This window comes from Macrosteles quadrilineatus, unplaced genomic scaffold (genome assembly GCF_028750875.1).
Source record: "Macrosteles quadrilineatus isolate MER2022 unplaced genomic scaffold, UCM_ALF_1.0 Scaffold_4__1_contigs__length_99947679, whole genome shotgun sequence".
Lineage (NCBI taxonomy): Eukaryota > Metazoa > Arthropoda > Insecta > Hemiptera > Cicadellidae > Macrosteles > Macrosteles quadrilineatus.
Window position 1 is genome coordinate 53,852,547 of NW_026542597.1, and position 25,540 is coordinate 53,878,086.

Sequence of the window (25,540 nt, forward strand, 5' to 3'; positions counted from 1 at the left end):
TATATGATAGAGATATATATATGAGGAAGCAATTGAGACGTTTAGAAAAGTAGCTAGGCAAATAGGAAAAGATAAGGGATACATACAGGCATTAAAATTTAAAAAAATTAAACAAACAAAAACTAAGAAAGAAAAGGGATGAAACTTGTCCATGAAGAGGAGAGGAAAGGTTAGAGCGAATCTCAATGATCCCTATCGCTCAGGGCGGTATGAGGAAGGGAGTCGTGCTGTTAGGCTTTTGGACACATAACGTGTCTGGAAACCTAATGCGGCTATGAGTAAGGCTATTTGTATAAAACACTATTTACAATAAATGTTGATTATATCGATCTGTTATCTATGTTATCTGATTGTATATGTTAGTATTTTCATAATCTTTGAGTCAAATATTTTAAAGTCATCAGAAACTATGACTGTTATTTGTTTTAAATAACGCCTGTAGTATTACTTAGCAATTGCTCGAATTCGAACAACAGGTACACTAGTTAATAAATTATTATACCTCTATGTGTGTATTTAAAAAATGTTTATTTTGCTTTTTCGATGTTATGATTAGATTAAATTTTGTTTTAGGTAGTTGAAGAACAACTAGAAGACGACATCAATGATGACATCTACATGTTAAGTAAAATTGCCGATATTGTCCATGCACTCTTCCTCGCCTACAAAACCGACTTCTTCCCCTTCTTGGATCAAATAGTCGGCCATTTCGTAAAACTTTTGGTGAGTTATCATCAGAATGTGTCAAAATTGGATTATAGTTTTAATTTTTGTTTATCTCATGATCATGTACTAATATAAATTCATTTAATATTATGTTGTGGGTTTCTGCAATCTTCTGTTGAACTTAATTTAGTACCTCAACCAACGTTGTTTCCTTGAATAGGCTGATCACCTTGACTTAAATCAGACCATGGAAGAAACCAATTGTGATTAGTATTTACTGAGGATATTTATTTATATCTATAAGTTTCTCTGTGTGCTTCAGACAAGCCTATTATTTATGGCTTTGCAGCAAGCTATTACAGCTTAGTAAAATATTTTAGCTTTTATAAATAAATAATTGAAGAAAACTAAATTACTAACAGAGTTTCAAATACTAAGCAATTTTATCATAAAACCTTCATTTCAATAAACAGTTTGACAATTTAAAACCTGTTTCTAAACTTTCAAAAATTTTCTTAATCATTTAATAATCACATTATTACTACCAATAATAAATTGACTATACTTTGATTAAACATATTCAAGTGTAAAGAACCTTTTTGTGGTTATGTGAATATCATACTGCAAAAACCATGCATAAGAACAATTGAATTTGTATAACAGTAACACTAAAACCTTAGTAGTTTTATTTATCCGGGTGTATATTTTACACCTCAACTTTCATTAAAAGTATTACATAACCTCGATATTTAAATTATTGCCTTATTCTCATCACATTACTGAAAAAATACCCTTTCACTAGACACGTTGGTTTTCCAAGAGAGATATTACTTTTGTAAAAACAAAACCGTTTCAAATAACGCCATAACAAATGTTTTACCTGATGTGTACAGGAGCCTGACAGGCCGTGGTCCGACCACCAGTGGGGACTCTGTATATTCGACGACGTCATTGAGATGGGAGGTCCCGCTTGTGCCAAATACCAGAACTTCTTCCTAGCTCCGATGCTGCAGCATGTCACCGACAAGTCCCCCGAGGTGCGGCAAGCAGCTGTTTATGGCTGTGGGGTGCTGGGCATGCACGGTGGTGACGGCTTCGCAGGTAACGTCTATTAAACCCATATCATACCTTGTAAATTGACCGGTAACAATTCTATAAAATATATATTTTGGAATTTCATTGAGATCTAAATTATAATAGCTCTCGGGAGTTTTAACTTAAATTTATTTATATTTTAATTGATTTTCCTTTTGTGTATTACAGCATCGTGTGCTGAAGTTTTACCAAGGCTTGTTGAAATCATCACTGCTCCTGACTCACGAGAGATCGAAAACATCAGTGCAACAGAAAACGCCATTTCTGCAGTTACCAAAATCCTACAACACAACAATAAGAATCTCAACGTTGACGAAATTCTTCCCCATTGGTATGTATTCTACTAAACTATGTGATTTGTATTTTAATAAAGATTGATTGTTAAAACATTAGACAGGATGTCTTGGATCTTTGATCAATCTATTCAGGAGTACAGGATTATTCTGATTCAAAAGGTTTCTTCAAATAAATATTACCCTTACTCTAAACAGTTATATTTAGTAGGGATGGACGAGATTGGATTTTTAGTTTGAGACGAGACAAGACGAGATTTTTTATTTCTCATAAAATTTTGAGACGAGATCGAGACGAGATTTCTCTTCTCATACACAACGGGAAATGCACGTTCGAAATTTTTACCTGATTTTGTAACATTGTTAGATGACTGTTTAAATACTAAAATAATGATAATAGGCAAGAATATTTACAATCTTTCATTAAATAACATCAGCATAACATTTTTTTATTAATCACGCCTAACTTATTAAAAATGCCTACGATTAGGAAACATGGTGATATCAGTTAGGATAGAGTTCAACTTATCCTAAAATAAAATAAATCATAAAATAAAAGCAATAGGCCTATTAATTTTTATAAAATAGTTACTTGTTTTGACTTTTTTTATAGTAATAAAACATTCCTCACACTGCTTACACTTAACAAAACTTCTCAAATGTTATTAAAGTAATATTATTAAAATAATGAAAGTAATAAAATAAAAGCAATATTAATTTTTATAAAATAGTTACTTGTTTTGACTTTTTTTATAGTAATAAAACATTCCTCACACTGCTTACACTTAACAAAACTTCTTAAATGTTATTAAAGTAATATTATTAAAATATTGAAAGTAATATTTACATTAAAAGAATTAATTAAATAAGAACTCCTTCGAAAAGGAAACGCAACTACAACACGCTCCTGTATTGCGGGTATTGCATTGACTTTCTGCATGCGTTTTTAATTTTTTTTTTTTTTTTTTTTTTTTTTTTTCTCGTCTCAATAAAATCTCGGCCAAAAAGTAATCTCGTCTCGTGTAACGAGATTGAAAATTTCCCGAAAATTTCCCGAAATTTCGAGACTTGACCATCCCTAATATTTAGTAATACAAGTTTTTGTCCCAAACTTAGTCTTTTTAGGTGCCAGGAGGGTAGTTACTACCATTAATAATAATTTTCTGGGTACAAATTTATTAGTGATATGTCAATACCAAAATTGATCGATTCTTGATAACAATACCTGAATAACCTATTCTTGATACCGATACCATTTGTTCAACTTTACCAAATTTTCTGTATATGTTGGTCACGAACTCATGAGTAAAGAGAATAATAATGGAGCAGCACACATTCTAACTAGCCAATCAAATTATAAACTCTTCTAAACACTATAAATAACAACCATATCAAAGGTAAATAAATATCTAACAAACAAGGATCAAAAAGAAATTATAATTACTAGTTTACGTGTTGCTCGAAATCGAGCAATTGCACAGAATTAAAGTAGTTATTTAAAAACAAATAACTAGTTTAAAAACGAATAAAAGTCATAATTTCCGATGGGTTATAAGACTCAACTCATAGATCAGGTATCTAACAGTTCCATATAATCAACATTTCTTGTAAACATTTTATCATTTTTCAAAAGCTGATCTGGTTTTTAGTGTACAAATTGCAGTCATTTTTTTATAGCGATAACATTTTGTTCACATTACTTAAGAACTACATGCTTTTCTGCATAACCTCTCTGTCACAATTTTATTTGCTTCAATTGGCATTAATTTGTCTAGTTACTGTTATAACGTAAATTCTATTTACCTTAAAAAAAAAATGCAGAATTGAAAGGCCTAATTTTGTTCAGATGGTTTTTGTTTCCCTTAAATATGAATAATAATGCAAATAATTCTAATTCTTCAATGAAACAAAAAAAATCACTTTACTTTTATGAAAACATACATTTAATGTCCTTGCCGTACCAGATTAATTTGGCCTTAGGGGTTTCATTTGCCAATCATCATAAAGTTAAGTCCGTGTTTTCTTCAAAATAGTAGCACTATGGCTAACATCCTTGTACATTGTTTGTGGGAATCTTCATATTGTAGGTGTTCTTCATTGTATAGGATGATAAAGATAGTATTTTTTTTTATCTCTATTTCTTCTACTTGGTGGCGTTCTATTACTTTCCTATGTTTCCATGGTTAACAAATCGGTTCTTTCAATGATTGCTCAAGAATAACAGTACCGTGTTAAATTATTTTTCTTATTTGGTCAAATAAAAAATATCAAATTGCTCAAGCTTTCTCGATTTTGTACAAATGTAAATTAAAATAGTAAATATTTAATCTCAATTTCAACAAAATCAGTAAATTTACCCAATGCGTTTCGTTAAATTGAAAAATAAATAACAGCAATTAAATTATACAGCTGATCAAAATGTAAACAATTATGTTCTTCATAAGGATAACATGGGGACTTTAAAAGTCACTGGGGCAGAGCCCAAGGGACTTTCTCAAAAATGTAAGGCCAGTTTGCAAATCTACGCGACACGCTCTTTCCAATGAGACGTCAATTGATAAAATCGGTTAAGAAATGGCGGAGGAGTTCAACCGACAAACTTTGTGTTCGCGTATTAATTATATAGATAAAAAGAGGTGTGCCAGCTTGAGATTTTTAATCGAGCTGTGCTCAAAGTAATATGGGGATTATCTCCCACAGTGGTGGAGATAAGCATTCAATTGTTAATGGCCACTACCTTGTTTTATACATGTTTTACCCTCAGTGACATTAGATTTTCCTTGTCAGGCTGTCATGGCTTCCGGTTTCTGAAGACAAAGAAGAAGCTCCCCATGTCTACGGCTACCTCTGTCATCTGATTGAGAACAACCACCCTGTAATCCTGGGTCCCAGCAATGCCAACCTGCCCAAGCTGATTGCCATCATTGCCGAAGCCTTTAGCAGAGAAGCCATCACGTCTGATCATGTCGTAGGCCAGAGGATGCTTAACATAGTTAGACAGATACAGGTATGACAGATATGTGCATTGCAAACAAACCTCACCAAATAAACACCTATCCCAGAACTCTCACTGGGCCATAAAAAACCTAGTACAGTATTTGAATCTGCTAGTGTGTACACCAGAATCTGAAAGCACTGTTATCGCTTAGGAAAATAAACTGATCACTACACCGTTGCTGTCAGCTAATCGTTTAAACGTATATAAAAGTGAAATGTATACTCTTAAAAATTCACAGTGACTGCAGCATTCATAGATTCTGGTGTAGACACAAGGTTATATTGGCTCAGTGATATTTCTGGGTTACAATTACCAGGATTCGGTTCCAACACAACAACAACTATTAAAACTTAAGAACTAATGATGAGGGAACGATTAGATTATAGCCTACTTCTGGATAGGGGTTTCTTATAATTGTACTTTTATGTTGGTGTCAGTTCATTGAAGTAGGCTTACAGAGCAAATTGATGTAAACTTAAGACTTAAAATGTAAAAAACCTCAAAAGCTATATTTTTTGCATATAATTAAGTAAATTAGGATGGCTTAGTTTTTTACAGTGAAAATGTGAACATATTTGTGTCTGTTGGATATGTTATTGCTTGTTTTTAATTTTTATTCAATCTATGAATAAAAATGTGCATTCAATATGTTCATTGACAAATCATTGTAAACATTATCCATAGTCCAAAAGTAAAAGAACAAATAACTTGAAGGCACACAGATAGGCCTAGTTTAAATACATTTATTTTGCTCAACTTGAACTTTAATTTTGTTTAAACCCCTTAAATCAGCCACATGGTTTTCCAATCATTATATATTTGGCATTCACGGTTTGGTTCCTTTATATTCTACGAGATATCTTGATGTTGTATTTAACATGGTCATAATGTTTCAGGGAAACAGTGAGATGTTCCAATACTGTGCCACACAGCTGACTCCCGAACAACAGCTTGCACTCAACGCAGCACTCAGCGGATAGTTCGCTTATATCCACTAGACTTACTGTGATGTAAAATTTAATCAAGCTTAACATGTTTTGGTATATTATTTTTCACTTGAAATAATTTACTCCAATGTTGGTAAGCTTTTGAAATGCTTGTAAAGCCATTTCGTCTTTCTGTATATATTTTATGATAACGTTTTTTACTCTATTGACAATTACAATTTTGTTGTTTTAGTAAAATTCAGTCACAGGTTTGATATAGGCACATGTGATTTGTGCCTTATAAAGTTATTAAGAATGAAATTAGGTTTACACACAATATGCCAAGGTGTAAATTTAACCAGACAACGTTATTTTTCCATTATAAGGTTTGAAATTTGTTTTTGTTGATGGTTTCAAATGTTATTTCAATGGTATTCCAAATTGTTGTAAGAAATTGGTGTTTCAAAAGTAAGGTTCAATCAATTAAAAAGTTAACGCCACTCAGCTTTTATTGCATGTGTTTTAATAATCAATATTTATTATGTGTATTATTTATTTGATCTTATAGTCGATATTTAAAGATACATTCAATGAAATTACCAACATAATTTAGCTGTGGAGAGTTTTATGTAATGAGTAATTTATTCCTTGTTAATAAACATAATGTTAACTCGTTGTTTTTATACTGATGTTTTTATTTAAGATTCATTGTATGTAAAATGTAGATTACAAAATCTGCAGGCAAAATCAAACAATAAACTTATCCAAACCAATCCAAGATTAGATAAATGTAATAACTAATAAGTTAAATTAGTAGTTTATTTTAGTGAATTTTAATACTATCAAAATGGATAAATTAAATACCTTAATCGACAAGTTTTAAATCATACGCTTTAAAAGTGTACCACTGTATTTTGTTATGAGTATAATCGGCTTGTTATTCCTTAAAATGTTTTCCTTCACATATTAGTAAGACCATTTAAAAATACTATTTAGAATATCTTGGGAAGAATTAATAGAGAGAATATTTACTCCACTGCTGACTAAATAAAGGATTTCCTTTTTCTGAATAGATTGATTATAACTACCTCCATTAACTGTCACTGTCAGACTAGACCAGGACAGGTAACTAATAACTATATTTGTAGGCAATTGAAAGCGAGCTGGTCTAGCAGTAGAGCTACCAATCACCAATAGATTTTATGTAAGTGGTAATGCCGTGACCCTCTAGGCTTACACTGAATTAATGTGTGAAACGGTTCCATGCTAGAGTCTACATCCTAGATGTGAAGGTGTGACGGTAAAAATAACAATTAGGCAAATGAATGCGATGTTGAATGTGTGCGGCGCACAGGGTCCTCAACTCTTAAGAGTTTGTATTGTTATAACTCTCCCACAATTGTCATAAATTTAAGTGAGGAATAAAAAATGTAGAAAGTCTAAAATTTTATATAGCTTATGATCCTGGATAACATAAAACAATACAATATTAATATTTGTATTTATTGAAATAACTAACAGATATTAAAAATGTGACATATAATGGAGGTGTCATTGCCTTTAGTTGTGTTAGACTACTCTGATATGCTGTCGAGATGTTAACATTGGTTTTATAAGAGACTGATTATATTTTTCTGTAAACTGTTGTTAGTGCCCAGGTAGGAATACATTTACTCGAAACTTGTATTTCACATTAAAGTGGTGCGATATCCTACCTTGGAGTGATGGTTTTTACCTTGTCATTTTACCCCTAAATAGGTCTGTGAGATTAGGCTATATTTTATATCGATTGTTGAGCAATATAAAGGAAACTAACTTTTTATACAACTAATTTTGGCTATTAATATTTAAGTTCTAGTATAATTTAAATTTATTATGAATACAGCTGTCCAAATTATGTGTACACTTATAAAAGAGTGCATAAAATTTTTAAAATCTGCCGTAATAAGAGTATAACATTGAGTTTACGCCAGTGCACTCTAACGGCACCAACACTCGCCACTCATCAACACTGACTTGGCCCTATTTTCCCTATTTCGAGTCATATTCAGTGTGATCTTTGCTCAATAGTTAAAACTAGTGGTGTAGTCGTAAATTTTTCAGTGTGGGAACACTCACCATGTTAACAGAAAAATACAGGTTGCTTAACCAACAAAGTAGTAGGGTGTGTTCTGGAAAGTCAGGGATAGTCGTGGAATAAAATCCTGGTCATTGAAAGTCATGGAAATCCCCAATGATGGATGGATTTGAGGGACCATTCAATGCTCTAGTCGGCCGTAACCCCGACTACTGAAGCATTTTTCAGGATTTTTTACAAATGTTCAAGAATTCAATTTATTACTGTTGTATTAGCTTATGAGTTTGTATTAGTTCATTGTGGTACCTATTGTACTCCATTGTTATCTGTTGATACGCATATTTCTGTATTTTCTGCAAAATAACTTGTCTAGGCAGTATTATTTGTGTGTGTATGTTATAGGCTATTATAATTTTTATGTAAAGTGAGTCATGGAAATCAATGGTAAATGGTCATGGAAATTAATTTTCTGTAGACATCCTGAGTAAACTTCCCATCCCATTATGAATTTTGAAGCCGTTTTTTGTGTCTAGTTCATGTCCGGTGGAAATTGGTGGCTAGTGGCAACAAAATTTTGTTTCTATTATTTGAGGGTTTATTTTAATGATTTGTCCTTTACTGTTTGGCTATAAACCTTGAAGATGAGTTATTGTTCATGATTATGTCGTTTTATTTAACTAAACGGGGTTTTAAATTACTGAAACAACAAGATACAAATTGTAAACAAAACACTACATCTTCAGTTGCCATTAGCTGTATGGGCTATATATACAGCTGTGTCTAAGGAATATGTCGGCCTTAGTCACTAACAAAACTACAAGATCGCTCCACTAATCTCCATTCATACTTGGCTTAAAATACCTACATTCGTATGGTCGCCATTTCAATGAACGAAAACCATCACTGGTATCTTAGATTTAACAGTGCACCGGACAAAACGATAAAATTGGCTTCAGCTAGTAAGGATGGGAGAGAGTATGTTTGGCAATATGTAGGTTCTCTGGAATTACAACTGATGTTTATCACATTTGCTAGTATACTGTGGATGGCATGATATTAACATATGTTACAAGTCTTTTGTTTACTTTTAGCGTATTTCTCTATAGGGAAGTAGCTATTACCGTAGGTGGCACGGTAAGACCTAGACCCGGGACCGATTTACTTTTTCATTTTGATGTCCCCAGAGGCCAAAAACACCATTCCTTAAAATTTTTATATATATATATATATATATACAGTGTGATTGAAAAGTCCCGGAACGGTTTAATATTTTAAAAAATAATGCAGATAGAGCTAAAATACTTGGTACAAAGTTACAGGGCATAAAACTCTATTTTAACACATATTCAGTGATTCAATAACTCTTCAGGGGGACGTCCCACAAGGAGTCAGAAGAAAATCTTAAATAGAAGCATAGGTCAATATGCACATCAAATTAAAGGTCTTTTTTTGTAGAATACAATGCCGCAAACCGCACTTCAAAAAGTTGATCCTGCGCAAAATGACAGTTGTTCAAAGATTCATTTAATTTACATTGCTATTATACTCTTTCTCCTCAGGGAACACATGATGTTACTTTCCATCGTCTAGGTTATTGGAGCCCTAGGAATCGGAAGAAAATTGTTAACGTAAGAATAGGTCGATATGCACATCAAATTAAAGGTTTTCACTTTAAGATTACGATGCCGTAAAATCAAGCTCAAAAGAATGCCTGAGTAAAAAATGGCAGTCGTTCAAAGATTCAAAATGGCGGATTCAAGAAATCTTTTAACATCTGCCATTTTGCGCAAAGATCAACCTTTTGAAGTGCGGTTTGCGGCATTGTATTCTACTAACAAAGACCTTTAATTTGATGTGCATATTGACCTATGCTTCCATTTAAGATTTTCTTCCGACTCCTTGTGAGCCGTCCCCCTGAAGAATTATTGGATCACTGAATATGAGTTAAAATAGAGTTTTATGCCCTGTAACTTTGTACCAAGTATTTTAGCTCTATCTGCATTATTTTTTTAAATATTAAACCGTTCCGGGACTTTTCGATCACACTGTATATACGTCCGTAAACGCGATAACTTGAGTAATTTTTGTCCGATTTTGATGAAATTTGGTTTAAAGGTGTAAATCGGGATAAACTTGAATGAGTTCGCGAACCAGCACGATCGGACCATGGGAACGGGGCTTTACGGGGGGGGTTTATGGGGTAAAAATAGGTTTTTCTCACTTTTGACCCTCAAAACACAACATTTCCCGATTTCTCTTTAGACCTTTTTAAAGAACTTAAAAAAACAAATAGTTTAGTATACAGAAGTATTTTTGTTCGATTATTAGTAACGGAGAAGATTAAAAAAAATTTAAATTTAAAATTCCCATGTTATTCTTATGGAGAATATTGTCAAATGTTGTAGTTTGCTTGTTTATGGATATATGTAGATCAAACTTGGCAAATTTATTTATTTTGTACTAAGCTATCAATATTTTACTCAAAAACACACTTTATTAGTTTCTTTGTAGCAGCAAACCTAGGTACTCGTTAAACCTAATGTTATTAAAATATATTTAACTGAAAACCAATTCAGACAAATGGAAATTCGCTTAGTCGGCAGGTTTGCTGCGGCGGGGGTATTTACTTGTTATTTTGTACCAATTTTCTCTCAGGTAGGGGAATTATGTCAATCACGTTTATGAGGCTATAAGTCCCTAATTCCAACATTATTCAAAATACTTCCACTGGCTTATGAGATATATTACAGACAGACAAGCAGTCTTTGCTGGCATTGGAGTTTGGGATAGGATTGCGACTGGCAACCATACGCCATTTCTTCTCTCTTCAAAGATTTTGTTTAAGATATAGGTATTGATTTTAGCTAGCTTACTTGAAAAAACTACTATCCAACTAAAAATTGTAACCCATTAAAAAGGTTAAGAGGGGGTGTCCATACTTTACTTTTTCCCAACCCTGTATATATATTTATGTACGTCCATGAACAACTTGAGTAATTTTTGTCGGATCGTGATTAAATTCGGCTCTAAGATGTAGAGCGGCATAAACTTGAATGAGTTCGCGAACCAGCATGATTGATTGGACCATGGGAACAGGGTTTTATGGGGTAAAAATAAATTTTTCACATTTTAGACCCTCAAAATCAAATTTCTGAATTCCTCTTTAAACCAAAATAGCTTAAAAAACAAAAATATAGTACATTATAGTTTATTTCATCACTGGGCCTAAAGTGACTCTTTTCAACCCGAGCTCAAGTTTTACAATCGAGGCAAAGCCGAGGTCGAAAATTGAGCGATGAAAAGACAGTTTTTGGCCAAGTGATGAACTATATTTTTGGATTGAACCATTATTTGAACAAACTATGTTACAAAACTGATTTTATTTTCATTTACAAAACTACTTCCAGTTTGTTTTCAATTTAATTTAGTGATGAGCGATACGGGTCAATGTATCGATACTGTGTATCGATTCGTATTGGAACGTGGTGTATCGATACGTGTATCATATCGTATCCTCATGTATAGATTTTTATCTGTATCAGATAAATATCGTATCGTATTGTTTATTTATAATTTTTTTAAACATTTAAATATCTCAAATATTCAAGCTGCATAGACAAATACTATGTTACTTACAAGCTTGAAAAGAGGGTTAGTGCTTGTAATCTTACCTCAGAAAAGCCGTTTCCTTCCTGTGTCTTTTTATTTGTATCAAACATACATACATAACCTCCAAATTCCGGTAAACTTTCAAAATTGGAAAACATTTTGTTATTGTTTTCTTAGTTTTTACACAGGGATAATTAATTGAACCAAAAAGTACTAATAATGATGGTGGGTATGCCACTTACACATTAAATAGTATAATATGGATAATGAGGGTCCCCACTTCCATTAATGGTGGCCCTAGTCACGGCCGCCTTTAACTACAGGCCGCGGCCTGGTAGAATTGACAACATCGCAAGTGGTATGTTGTTCAGTGACAGACGTCCCATAAGATAACATGGCAGACAGGTGACATCAGCTCATTAATTCACACTTTAATGATTTAAATTTAAATTTATGAACATAAATTTATTAAAATATTGAAAATAAAACATACAGAATTGAAACCCGAAACAATATGAATTAAAATCTATATCTGTACATTTTTAAGCGGAGTCAATATTGTCATAGTCTAGTAATCAATCTTTCGTGAATACACAAATACCATTAGCTACTTCCAAACAAAAACAGCTGTTACAACACCATTTGCGACGTTGCCAATTCGAAGGCCGCGGCCTGGAGTTAAAGGCGGCCGTGCTTTGCAAAACATAGCTGAAAATACATGTTTTATCAGTGTTTTTGAAGATGCTAGGGTAAAATATCAAATTTCCACTACTACTTTTGAGGGGAGGAAGATGGGAAGACTACGATATTGGCTATAGGTGTATCGATACGGGCATATCGATACACTCCCACATATCGATACAAAATATCGATATTTTGAGGTCCTTGTATCGATACGCACATCACTAATTTAATTTGCTAATGGAAGCTAGCACATGTTTAGTAATTGATTCAATCGTTTAATCTATTACGGTTGTGTTGGTGTTCATTATATCTACTATCGATATGTTGAAATATTTACAACAAGGCAACAATCAGCTACAATTGATTATTAAACAATTTATACATAATTTCGATACACACAATTGTTTACAATTGAAATTTACAACTGAGTTGATTTTTACAACAGGTGATTTTTACTCCCTAAGGTCTAAAAACAATTTTTACTCCCTAGAGAGTTAAAATGCTACTTTAGACCGGCAATGCATGCATTACATTAAAAACATGTTTTGCTGCAGTAGAAAGTGTTTTTTTTCATAGCAATTGAATTTAAAATTCTCATGTTATTCTTATGAATAATAAGTAAACTGTTATAGTTTCTTTTTAAAAGCTATTATTTTACGAGAAAACATTCGTCCCTGGAGCAGCAAGCAAACCTAGGTACTTGTTAAACCCAGAATGTTATCTAAATAGATTTCATTGAAAATCCACAGGCAAAATCGCTTAGTCTGCAAGTTGTAGTTAAACTAGTACATATCATAGGACATTGGTTTTTAATGAATTTACTACACTCCACAAACACAATGAGTAATGACTTAAAAAATTATATTCCATCATACAACAAATTTTTGTCACATATCCCTCATTAAGAATTTTAGTGAAACATGTCCAGGGCCAGGCCATTCCAGACATTCTCCAATTGAGGTGGAAAGATTGAATATACAGCAAATTGTGGAAGTTATTTTATTGAAAACTTATAACCAATAAAACCATAGTTTACGCGACGAGTGCAGAAGCTGTGCTAGACTCGTACTTCCAGTTGGGAGCGAGCACTGACTTGGTCTTGTAGTAACGGGCCAGTCTGTGGATTCTTGACTCTACCAGGATAAGTCGGAACTTGGAGTCCTTGTCTTTCCTGTCAACATTAATTTAGGAATTATTTTTTGATAAATTATCAAATAAAAATAATATGTTGGTATTGTATACTGAAAACAATAACCAGTGGCCCCCACTTTATTACTATAAGTGAGGTAATTGGATACTGGAGGTAATTTAATTAAAAACTTCTGACTTAAATGCTGTTCTGATTGTTAAGTCTATTTACTGCATTTTTTTCAAGCATTATTATTAACACAAATTTAGCAAGTTATTTTATAAAATAAAACATACTTTGTCACCGAAAAATGAAATCAGGACTTCATTTGTTTAATAAGATTAGGACATGCTTGATTCCAAAGAGCCCTTATGAGGAAATAATAATCAGCAAGTTAATTTCAGGTTAAATGCCACTAAAAAACCATTCATATTAGTAATAAATGTTGTAAAAAATATTCTGTACTCATTATTTTTTCAAGTAAGTTTTAGGCTAGGGCCACACTTGGGAGTGTCAATGAATCAAAGAGTGTGTAGCATTAAATTAAATGGAGGCGGCCACACTAAGCGACTCGCGACCAGCGGCGACAGAAAAATAAACGCGACCGGGAGCGTTTTTTTGGTTGCGGCGACAAATACGCTTCCCATACTATCTTATGGCACCGGCCATACAAAGTGACAAGTCGCTCGTTTACACACCCTTTGCTGTTCTATTTTCATATCTACATACATTGTTTAGTTTTGGACTGGCAATTGTTAAATATGGAAAATATGCTTTTTGTTAACATGTGTACTATACCATATATGACACTTAACTCTTCTGTTATAACAGGAATACAAAACCTCGTATATTTTTCAAATGCCGTGCGTCGTCTTCAATGTCATCAGCTCGCCAAAGCTATGCTCATCAAAAAATACTACAAAAAATTTACAATATTAAAATACGCCATCCATAAACAATGCTGTTTCAGGGAATTCACTCCATACCTGTGGTTTCTCTTCCTTTTAGCGAATTTTCCATAGGGATTAAGCTATTACCTTAAGTTGCATGGTAGGACCTAAACCTGGAACCGACTTAATTTTTTGTCCCCAGTCGCAAAAACACCCTCCATTAAAATTCTATATATATACATATCTATATCTATATACATTATATGCAGTGTATTTTATGTTTATATAGATCTAAATGTTTATATATCTTTATGTTAAAATTCTATACATATACGAGTGAAAATTTAAAAACGTACGTTTTCATGTCCCTGGCCTTTTACTTCGTAGATACTGGATTTTTAGTTTATTATTATGTGTTTTAATATTTTTTGGGACGGGGGCAACATGTTACACACATTTATTTGGTTTTAAATAGGTTCTAGGTATTTTTTTCGTATTTTTAAAGTCTCGAAATTCACGACCATGACGTGTCCCTAGGGTACATTTTCCAACTTTCACACTGTTTTTAGACTAATTATTCATGCCGAAATATATAAAGCCATATTTTTATGTCATCAATGGTTATTAAACTTACAAAAAAGGAGCATATTATAATTTTATTGTCATTACAAACTGACTACCATGACAAAATAAATCTGTCCCTCAATTTGGCGTCACGACCATTTGGGAACAATTTTCAACTTTGGAGCACGACAGTGGCAAGCCTGGCGTCGATGGAGTCAGTTGGTTTTAGAGACTAGTTCGGGGTGTACGTCAGGATTGTAGTGCCGGTCGTTTCGAGTTGAAAGGAGGAATTACAAGATTAATAAAGGAAAGATTGTGTTTTTGTAATTTTGGTGTGTCCATGACCATACGTAGTCATTCGATGAAGTAGACATGGTGTTAAAAATTGAAAATAATTGTAAATTGAACGGTTTAGTTCAATTGAAACACATATTTGTATTATAACTAACAGGATAATTGAAGGATTGTTTGGAAAGATTTAGATTATTCCAGACAATTCACGACCGTACCGCTTGTCCCTGACCATCACGTTTATGATTTCTATCATAAAAATTTCAAAAATAAATATATCGTCATATTTCAATGTTTTATACACAAAAGAAGCACACCTCTATACAAACATAACGATTTTTCGGGTCTCAGGTAAGTTTCTTCGGAGTTATACAAACTTAAAAAGATTTTATTGGCTTTTTTTCAATTTTTTGAGTTTTTTTATTTTTTTCTAGAAAGACTAAATTTACCAAAAGCTCAGTGACCTTTTTATTGTATAATGGTCATAAAAGTAAATTAGTTTATAGCAAAACATAGTTATAAAAATAATATTAACTATTTTTAATATTCATTTAAACGTCCGTTATGGTCGTGGCAGGATTTTGTGTTTTTCAACTAAAGATGCTCTTTTAAAAAGAAACTACCAAAGATATTGCGTTACCATGGACATTTTATGAAACTTCAAATGTTAATGAAATAAAAAAAATAATAAAAGTTTTGAAAAAAGGGGAAAAGAATTTGCAAAGTGCTTTTCCTGAAAACGTACGTTTTTAAATTTTCACTCATACATATCTATATACATATACATATGCAGTGTATTTTATGTTTATATAGATCTATGTGCCCATTAGCGCAATAACTTGAGCAAAAAAGATGAGATTTTAATGAAATGTTTAAACCAACGTTAATTCAAACGAGCTCACAAATCAGAATGATCAGACCATGAGAATGGGGGTTTAAGGGGCTTCAATGGGGTATAAAATTGGGGTTTTCTTATTTTTGACCCAAAAACATAAATTTCACAATTCCCTTCCAAACTGTTTTGTTAGCTAGAAAAATAACGTTGTTGTAAGCCTAACGGTTACAGAGATAATTTAAACAATTGTAAATTTATAATGCCCGTTTTTATGGAGAATAAACTGTTGTAGTTTGCTTGTTTATGGATATATTTTAATAGAATTTGGCAATATTGTTAATTTCATACTAAGCAAAATTTTAACTAACAAGTACACGTCATTAGGATACCTTATCTGTACCAGAAAACCTAAGCATAAATTGAAATTCATCTTATTTAAATTGGAAATAAATCCTACAAGTTTAAGTGAATATTTTAGTGGAAATCTAGCCACACAAATGTAAATTCGCTTAGTCTGCAGTTTTTTTGCGGAAAGGGTATTTAGATATACAATAAATAGCAACAGCAATCATTAAACTGTGATCTAACAATTTAGACGTCCACATTGGTTTTAAAAACATAATTTAACACTTTTATTTAGTAAAAATTGTATTTCTTTTGGTGCAGGTAAATGGTTAAAAGCTGTTACGTGACCTAGTACGAAAAATAAAGAGGCATCGGTGCACGTATGAAAATACTCTAACTATATGATTCAATTTGTAAAAGATTCGCTTAAATTGTATGATACTGCAAATAATAGTAAAAAACATCGATGTATTCTAAGATCGTCCAAAAACATACAAAAACTGCCATAGACCCTTATTTATTTCCATAATCAATGACACGATTTTGAAAATACAATACAACATCTCGAAATTTACCTATTTACTGGTATGGTAAAAAAGTAAACTGAAAGGTTAAAATTGTCGCGTATTGTGGCCACCCCCAGCGACTTTGTCGTCGCGACAAAGTCGCGTGAAAAAAGTCGCCAAGTGTGGCCCTAGCCTTAAAGGAGAGTGAAATTAAACCATTGTAGACTTAAATCTTTTGGCCTAAACATTTTCTGAAACCCAAAAATATATTTTACAAGGTCAAACAAAACCTGTGTTGACTACTGCAAACAAACAGATGATACTTGTCGGCCAACCGACCAAAACATAATATTATTACAGTAGCTTAACATGTTCCCAAATGAGGTATGGCAACACTGATGGAAACATTAATTGTAACTGTGTTAATAGTCATCTCTGAAGTTTTTTTCACTGAATCATCAGGAATGTTAGGCGGGTCAATCCATATCAAGTGATCCAGAAATAAATTAATTGGTTGCTTCAAGATTTTTAATTTTTTTCATATTTTTATCCTTGAAAGTATATATTATTAGAGGTACAAAAATACAATTTTTTTATTTTATTTTTCTACTGTATGGCGGCCATTTTTTTGTTACTCGAACGGCTGTTTTCAGCGATTTCAGAGCTCTGCGTAAAATTTAATATCTCTGGTTCTACTAATCCTAGAACATTAAAATAAAAACCAATCTCTTCAGAAAGATCTTAACTTTAATATGGTAATATATTGATGCACTTAAAACTAAATATAAAGGTCTAATTACCTGTTTAAAGTTTAACGCAACAATGTTACAAATACTGATTTTAAACAATTAATTTTTATATAAAGGCAATTGATTATGTGTTTGTTATTTTTTTATCTGATAGTTATAGGTGTGTACTCCAAATTCTCAAAGTTTCAAGTTGTGGACTTGCATAGGGTTTTAAATAAAAATTTTCAAAATCTTAAAATTTTCAAAATTTCAAAAGTTTGATGCTTAATATCTTTGTTGGGCATGAAAATAAAAATTTCAAATTTGGCTCAGATATAGTACTAAGTAAGAGTATTATGCTGTAATAATTTTATTTTGTGGACTAAACTGGTTTCAACGTTATGAAACATTGAAAAGTACTAAATAAGCATTATAGTCGTAATAGCGTAGGAAGCATAATGTTATATTATAACTCACTATCAATGTATTTTTTAACACTGTTATATTTTAATCATATATTTTAAGCATTTTGAGCTCTTCTGTTTTCTACCACAGGTTCAAATCTGTGAGAGGATTGTGTTCAGGGAATTGGTAGACGTCCATTGAGTCGAAATTGAAGTTCAAATTTAATTTTTTTGCTAATTCTTTGCTGTCTACATTAAAGTATTGAATACCTTTAAGGGTTTGTTTTAACAAAAGTTAAACATATCCTTATCATTCAAAATTTGGTTGTCTATGGTACATTGTAGACTCTATTAGTGACTTTGCTCTTGGTAGTGCCTCCTACACCATTGCAGGAATTTTTTCCTTGCGCAGTAGCAAAAAATGCCTCGCAGCTGGTATTGTAGTACCTGTGAATATTTCTGTAAGAAATCATTTTATTATACTGTATAGCCACAGCCACCAGCCACCTTTAACTCCAGGCCGTGTAGAGTTTGCAACGTCGCAAGTAGGGTTGTTTAGTGCCAGACAAGATAACATGTCAGACATGTATAAGATATGTATAAGACATGTAAAAGATAACATGTATTATAATTCAAATTTAGATTTATGAACATAAACAAAAAGGATTGTAAATAAAACACATAGAATTGAAAACCAAAACAATATTAATATAAAATTCATTTCTATACATTTAAAGTGGAGTCAATATTTTCCGATGGTGTAGGAGGCACTACAAAGAGCGATGTCACTAATAGAGTCAAAAATGTACCATAGACAACCAAATTTTGAATGCTAAGGAATAAGGATATGTTTAACTTTTGTTAAAACAAACTCTTAAAGGAATTCAAAAATTTTATGTAGACGACAGCAAAGAATTAGCAAAAAAATTAAATTAGAACTTCAATTTCGACTTAAAGGACGTCTACCAATTCCCTGAAGACAATCCTTTCACATATTTGTACCTGTGGCAGACAACAAAGAGTATTTTAAAACATCAAAATGCTTAAAATATATGATTAAAATATAACAGTGTTAAAAAATACATTGATAGTGAGTTATAATATAACATTATGCTTCCTACGCTATTACGACTATAATGCTTATTTAGTACTTTTCAATGTTTCATAACTTTGAAACCAGTTTAGTCCACAAAATAAAATTATTACAGCATAATACTCTTACTTAGTTAGTACTATATCTGAGCCAAATTTGAAATTTTTATTTTCATGCCCAACAAAGATATTAAGCATCAAACTTTTGAAATTTTGAAAATTTTAAGATTTTGAAAATTTTTATTTAAAACCCTATGCAAGTCCACAACTTGAAACTTTGAGAATTTGGAGTACACACCTATAACTATCAGATAAAAAAATAACAAACACATAATCAATTGCCTTTATATAAAAATTAATTGTTTAAAATCAGTATTCGTAACATCGTTGCGTTAAACTTTAAACAGGTAATTAGACCTATATATTTAGTTTTAAGTGCATCAATATATTACCATATTAAAGTTCAGATCTTTCTGAAGAGATTGGTTTTTATTTTAATGTTCTAGGATTAGTAGAACCAGAGATATTAAATTTTACGCAGAGCTCTGAAATCGCTGAAAACAGCCGTTCGAGTAACAAAAAAATGGCCGCCATACAGTAGAAAAATAAAATAAAAAAATTGTATTTTTGTACCTCTAACAATATATACTTTCAAGGATAAAAATATGAAAAAAATTAAAAATCTTGAAGCAACCACCTCTGGACCACTTGAAATGGATTGACCCAGGCATATTCTGAGCAATTTCAAACACACACTATGCTACAAGCACAGCAAAACAAGCTTATGCATGTTTCTATATTTAACTAGATTGCGCAACATAGAAAAAAAGCTTATTTAAATCATTGAAATAAACCGTAACAAAACACTAGTGTGCGTAGTGGGTCAGGATGTCTAGGTACCAGTTTTCTCAGATGAAATTCCGGACTTTTCATCAGGCCTACCATTGAAAAAAAATCCCGACCAAGTCAAGTATTTTTTCGTGTTGTATCACCTTTTTCGTCTTGCGGTAACGGCACCACCGTCTACATATGTCGCGGTTATGGCACCATCGTCAACATGTCCCGGACATGGAACATTTATTAGTTTGGATATTGTATTGGATTAGTTAGAACTTGGACGGATTATTGTTTAGTCGTCATTCGTCATACTCGTCACTTGGGACGCGGTGAAATCGCTGACGATCGGAATGCATCACTTGCCGAGAAAATCCTGTATCAAATGTAACATCGTGCCATGATCGGAATACACGATCCCAAAAATGTTTCTAAGTTTTGGAACCTGTTCATCACTAATTTTAAAGGGTTAGACTATCCTAGACCTTCAAAGCCGGAATCCATTACTTTTTAAAGACTTTTCCTGACATTTCAAAATCACAAACTTTTCCCGACAGGTAGACTGTGCTGTGGGTAAATTGGAGAACTAATCGAGAACATCATTTTTCCCTCATTCTAAATTAGAGCTTGGGAAACAACAACCTTCTTTGATATCAGTGTTTTTTTTTAAATAGCTACAGTACTTTTGGTACTAAGTGATGATAAGTTTTTTCCCTCCACTACTTAACCAACCTGTTCCTCTCAAGGTGTTTCCTGATAGCCACCGCCTTCTTGATGAGGTAGTACAGATCCTCGGGGAGGTCGGGAGCCAGACCCATGGCCTTCATTATTCTCAGGATCTGGTTGCCAGTGACGAACCTCACCTGGGCCACTCCATGCATATCCCTCAAGATGACACCTGCAGGAAAACCATTACTTAACCCTCCAAGTGTCTCTAGTTTTGGTCTTAATATTCGCCTATTTATTACGCAATCGCAGGGTTTTATTACATGTATCTTAGAAACTTAAAAACAATGTAAAAAGTATTACTGTTTTATAGTATATCATTTTGTTTGGAAAATTATGAGATTCAATGTAACATATAAAACATTACAAAAGAAATTTTCAACAATTTTTGTGGGGTTAACATTTCTCAAAAATTATAAAATAAATGAAAAAAAATTATGTTTGCGCTCAATAAATTGTTATAATTTATAGGTCTACAAATATTTTAAAATAGCCACTTTGTTCAGAATTTTATGAGGGTTCCAAAAATATAATAATATAAGGAAGTAGATTTGCAAATAAATAAATTATGGGCAAAAACAGATTTCGGTACATAGCGTTTGGCTAAGAATGCATAGCCTAACCATAGCTAGAAATCTGGCTGATAATTTATATCAATATCACTACCTACTTCTTTAGGATCATCAACCAGCCCTTCAAAATCACTTAAATCTTCTTATAATGCACCACGTAGGTATATCACTACTTTTGATTTTTAACAATAAAACAATGATAAACGTAATAAAACACATCAGTCATCGGTGCGAGGTTAACCAAGCTGTTTACAAATACACACGTCAGCTGTCTGCTACAATATTTTCGGAACTAAAATGAAAAGCGTATAGAAACAGACATCAGGAGAAAGCTCTGAATCTGTATATCATTAGAAAGGGCATGACAAGAGCTAAATAATGACACCTTTCTCATATTTCTAAATTTCCCCTTGTCTGTTTTTTAAATAGAAGAGTTATGGCTATTTAAAAGTTTTACCGCAGCGTTATTTTTACCATTGTTTTAAAACTTTAAATGGCCGTATTTTGGGAACTGTTTGAGATATTGAGCTGAAATTTGGTATTTTTTGTAGTCTTCATAAAGGTAACCTAGAAGTTATGTACCGGTACCTACAAAATTTCACCAAAATCTAAGATGGCAAGGCAAACAAATATTAAAAGTGTATAGGCCTACTGTATTGATTTGATATGGACTGACCCAAAAAAAAATTCTGTAATTTTAGGTAGAGTTTATGGAAAAGAAAAATTTCTAGAGTTTTTGCAGAAGACTTAAATTAAAAAAACAGTGGAACATTTCAATGATTTTAATCTAAAATGACAGAGTTTAATGGTGTAATTGCTCTAAGCCTAATTAAAATAGGCCTAACTGAAAGGGAAACTTCTGTCTTACCTTACAGTAGAACCTCTTTAATGCGAACCCCCGTAATCTGAACCCCTCATTGCTGTTCTCTATACACAGAACAGTAGTTCTTCATTGGATACTGTATTTATTGGTATACACACCGTAATTGTTTCTATTGTAATGTAGGCCTACCACAATGTTTATTCCCTATGTTTGCTACTGTATTAAATAAACACTGTATTTTACTTTATATAGCATTTTTCACTTTTCCCTAGCAAGTGTTATGTAAAAACAGCAATATGTTAACTGTAATCCGAACTATTCAATAGTCCGAACTACCCCCGGTCCCAATTAGTTCGGATTAAAGAGGTTCTACTGTATTTCACTGCTTAACACTTAACGTTATCAAAATAGTTTTTAAAAAGGTCCCTTACCAATCTGTGATGGAGTCAGACCCTTCTTAGCCAGCTTGAAGATATGATCCTTCACATCTTCTGGTGAAAGCTTCAACCATGTTGGGACACTTCTTCGATAGGGAAGAGCAGATTGGGATATACCCTTCCTGAAAAGAAAAATCTCATTAACCGTAGCAGTAAAAACCTTGGACAAATCTGGCATACAAAAGGTGGTTTACTTATAGAGGAGGTTGACAACCCTAAACACTAAAAGCTGTTTTAGAGTAAAATTAAACTATGTAAAATAAACTGTTGAATTTGACATGAAGTTCTGCACAATTTGAGAAGGCCTACCTACAAAACTTTTTGATATCTTCACAAAAACTGTTTTCCAGTAAAACCGTGCTTTTCCGCAAAACATGACAATCATCTATGCAATTAGCATTAGAAAACGAACATTTAGAAAATAAAATAATAACCATTAGAGCGTTAACTGGAGGTTAGTTACCAAATTATTGAAAACATTGACCTTGCCAATGTACAAAAAGGCCTAGGCAAACTTACTTAGGCTACCTACAACACAAAACCGTTATGGCCAGTCACATTCATTGTTTAACACAATGCCGACGCATGTTCGTGAGTACAGTTAAATGTAAAGTAGCCTAGGCCCAACTTAAATGATGTGTAAGACGATACCTACCTAAGCCTATAAAAATTTAATGAAGCACGTGGCCTAAAATTAACTCAGAGGATACGCATCCGGTAATAGGACATGGAATAGCTGTTCGGCAGTGACGTCACCGGGTTGTGGGGACCCAGAGCACCATCACGATGACGATAAAAAAAGCAGCCGTCAGTGTTCGTCAAATCCCATCGGTTTGACAACACTAGTTACTTTTTGTCAAAGGTTTTGCTTAAAATATGATTTCTTCTAACTGTACATCTTTTGTTAGAATTTGAGGCATTTATAATTTAATTTTATGAACAGAATTAAACCGCTTTAATTTTTTTCATCATCAGCAAGTTTGGTAAGTTAAGACTCGGCCTAGGATTAACAACAGAAGGTAAGTTTAGTAAACTTAAGTTATTATGATTGTTAACTTATAGGCCCAGGCGTAGAGTGAAGGGCTGAAAGTATTAGGCCTACTTAAAGGCGGTTACTGCAAAAAAAGATGACAATATCCTCATTTAACATGTTTCCAGAAATGGAAAGTTGGCCTAGTTGCACGACTACTTAACGGGTATTGTTTCTTAACTGGGCTAAGTATGCTAATTATCAATTGAAACTATCAAATTGAAAATTTTGATTAATAATCAATTACCTTTAAACTAACATAGGCCTATCGTATACCAATTATAAAATGACACTGTCATAACCTTACCTAACTTACCAAACTTGCTGATATTGAACCCTAAAGGTTTAAGTTACTAATCGAACCGATAGTTTCAATCGATAATTGCATACATTAGCCCAGTTAAGACTGAGCGGGCGCTTGTGGAGTTTTCCTCTGCACTTGTAGTTTTTGTTAATGTAAATTATGCGTACCGTAGTGGGTGTCGGCAGTCATGTCCGGCTCCATACTTCACACACCTAATCCCGGGAATGCCCCTAAGCTATAACCCCTAAATTCCAAATTTAGTTGCAAGTTGCAATTCAGTTACGCGGTGTCAGTTTATGGAGGTTTTCTCCGCGTAAGCCCTATCGCGTAACGTAGAGTTTATTTTCTCATGCGCTCTTGTCAAAGTGTGTATATTTAATACATACGAAAATATAAACATGTTTAAGTGTATTGTTTCATTTATAACTTAATTATCATATGTATTTTGTTTCCATGTAAGCCTAACTTATTTGCATCATTGCATTAACTTATTGCAGAACAAAACTCTGAACATACCCTCTCTCGTAACACCCACAGAAAACACCTTTAAACTAGAAAACTGCTCAATGTGTTTATTTGAAATAGGCCTATTACTCATATTGGGTTAAAAGAATAATGTTAGGCCTACCTATTAACCAAAAATGGTGGCTATTTAATGTTGCGGGAAAAAACTCTGCATGCGCCTGCTCCTGTTTTACTGGTGAAGCGCCTCCTCCAGGGTTAAGAAACTGTAGGCCTACTCTTGGACTATCTCCCATTTAATTTACTTAGGGTAGACCTGTACATCATGGTAGGGCATAGGGTAGAAATACAGCATAGGCCTTAGTCCAAAGCCTAGTTATAGTTAGTTAGTTAGTCCTATACCAAATTGTGAACATAGGATAGGGACCTGGCTAAGTTATAAGCCTAGCCCGACTAAAGGAATAGCCCTAGCTAAATATAGTATCATTTTATATATTTGCAAAACCTGTATTGAATTCTAATCCAGGCAGTAAAAGGACTCAAAACTTTAACGCTGTCAATCACAACAAAACAAGCATGATTATAAGGTCAAATCAAATTAAAGGTAACCTAAAAGAGAAACAGGTTATGTTAATGTTTCCCTGAAAAACAAAGCTAAAAAGGCACAATACTACGGTAAATAGGGAAAATGATGATAGAATGTAAAAATCTACTCACCCTGGTGCGTGCATACGACCCATTTTAGGTTTTTAGAAATTCAATAATAATAATTAATGAAAAGTTCGACAACCACACTCTCCAACGCGGAGCAAGAAAGAACCGGATATTGCATGGAATGGAAGAAGAAGAAGAAGTCTAAAAAAAAATGAGGAACAACGGAAAGGATATGACATCTAGAGAATTTTACAGTGTTGCTGGTGGGGAAGCACGATTTTTATTTCAACTGCAGTTTTTTAATACGGACAAAATGAGAGTTTAAAAATTAGAAATAAAAAATATATATTATAAAACTAAAAAAATTTAAAATTAATTTTTTAATAATAAAATTAAAATGTTATAACCTAACCTAACTAACCAAACTTGCTGATAATGAAAAAATTGAATGAAGATTTACTTATCAAAAAAATAGTTCTGTTCATAAAATAAAACTACTTGCTGATGATGCAAAAATCTTAGATAGAAAGTTAGTGCCACCGATAGGTTTCGAACCCGGTACCTAT

At 32.8% G+C, this 25,540-nt stretch overlaps 2 protein-coding genes across 3 annotated transcripts in view; one reads left to right on the forward strand and one right to left on the reverse strand.

Moving 5' to 3' along the window:
- Nucleotides 1–7,692, forward strand: part of LOC128991455 (importin-5) — a 62,199-nt gene extending 54,507 nt beyond the window's left edge. For both annotated transcript variants that reach the window (XM_054414352.1, XM_054414353.1), the window contains 5 exons: nt 574–723; nt 1,560–1,767; nt 1,930–2,092; nt 4,842–5,061; nt 5,949–7,692. In XM_054414352.1, coding sequence (XP_054270327.1) covers nt 574–723; nt 1,560–1,767; nt 1,930–2,092; nt 4,842–5,061; nt 5,949–6,032 — 825 coding nt within the window. In that variant the 3' untranslated portion in view covers nt 6,033–7,692. The remainder of the gene's footprint in view (nt 1–573; nt 724–1,559; nt 1,768–1,929; nt 2,093–4,841; nt 5,062–5,948) is intronic.
- Nucleotides 7,693–13,333: 5,641 nt separating this feature from the next.
- LOC128991808 (40S ribosomal protein S13) lies at nt 13,334–25,155 on the reverse strand. Its single transcript, XM_054415000.1, has 4 exons — nt 25,038–25,155; nt 22,519–22,646; nt 20,699–20,864; nt 13,334–13,519 (listed from the first exon to the last, which is right to left on the reverse strand). The coding sequence occupies exons 1-4, from the start codon at nt 25,058–25,060 to the stop codon at nt 13,381–13,383; spliced, it is 456 nt and encodes a 151-aa protein (XP_054270975.1). The 5' UTR covers nt 25,061–25,155; the 3' UTR covers nt 13,334–13,380.
- Nucleotides 25,156–25,540: the final 385 nt, after the last annotated feature.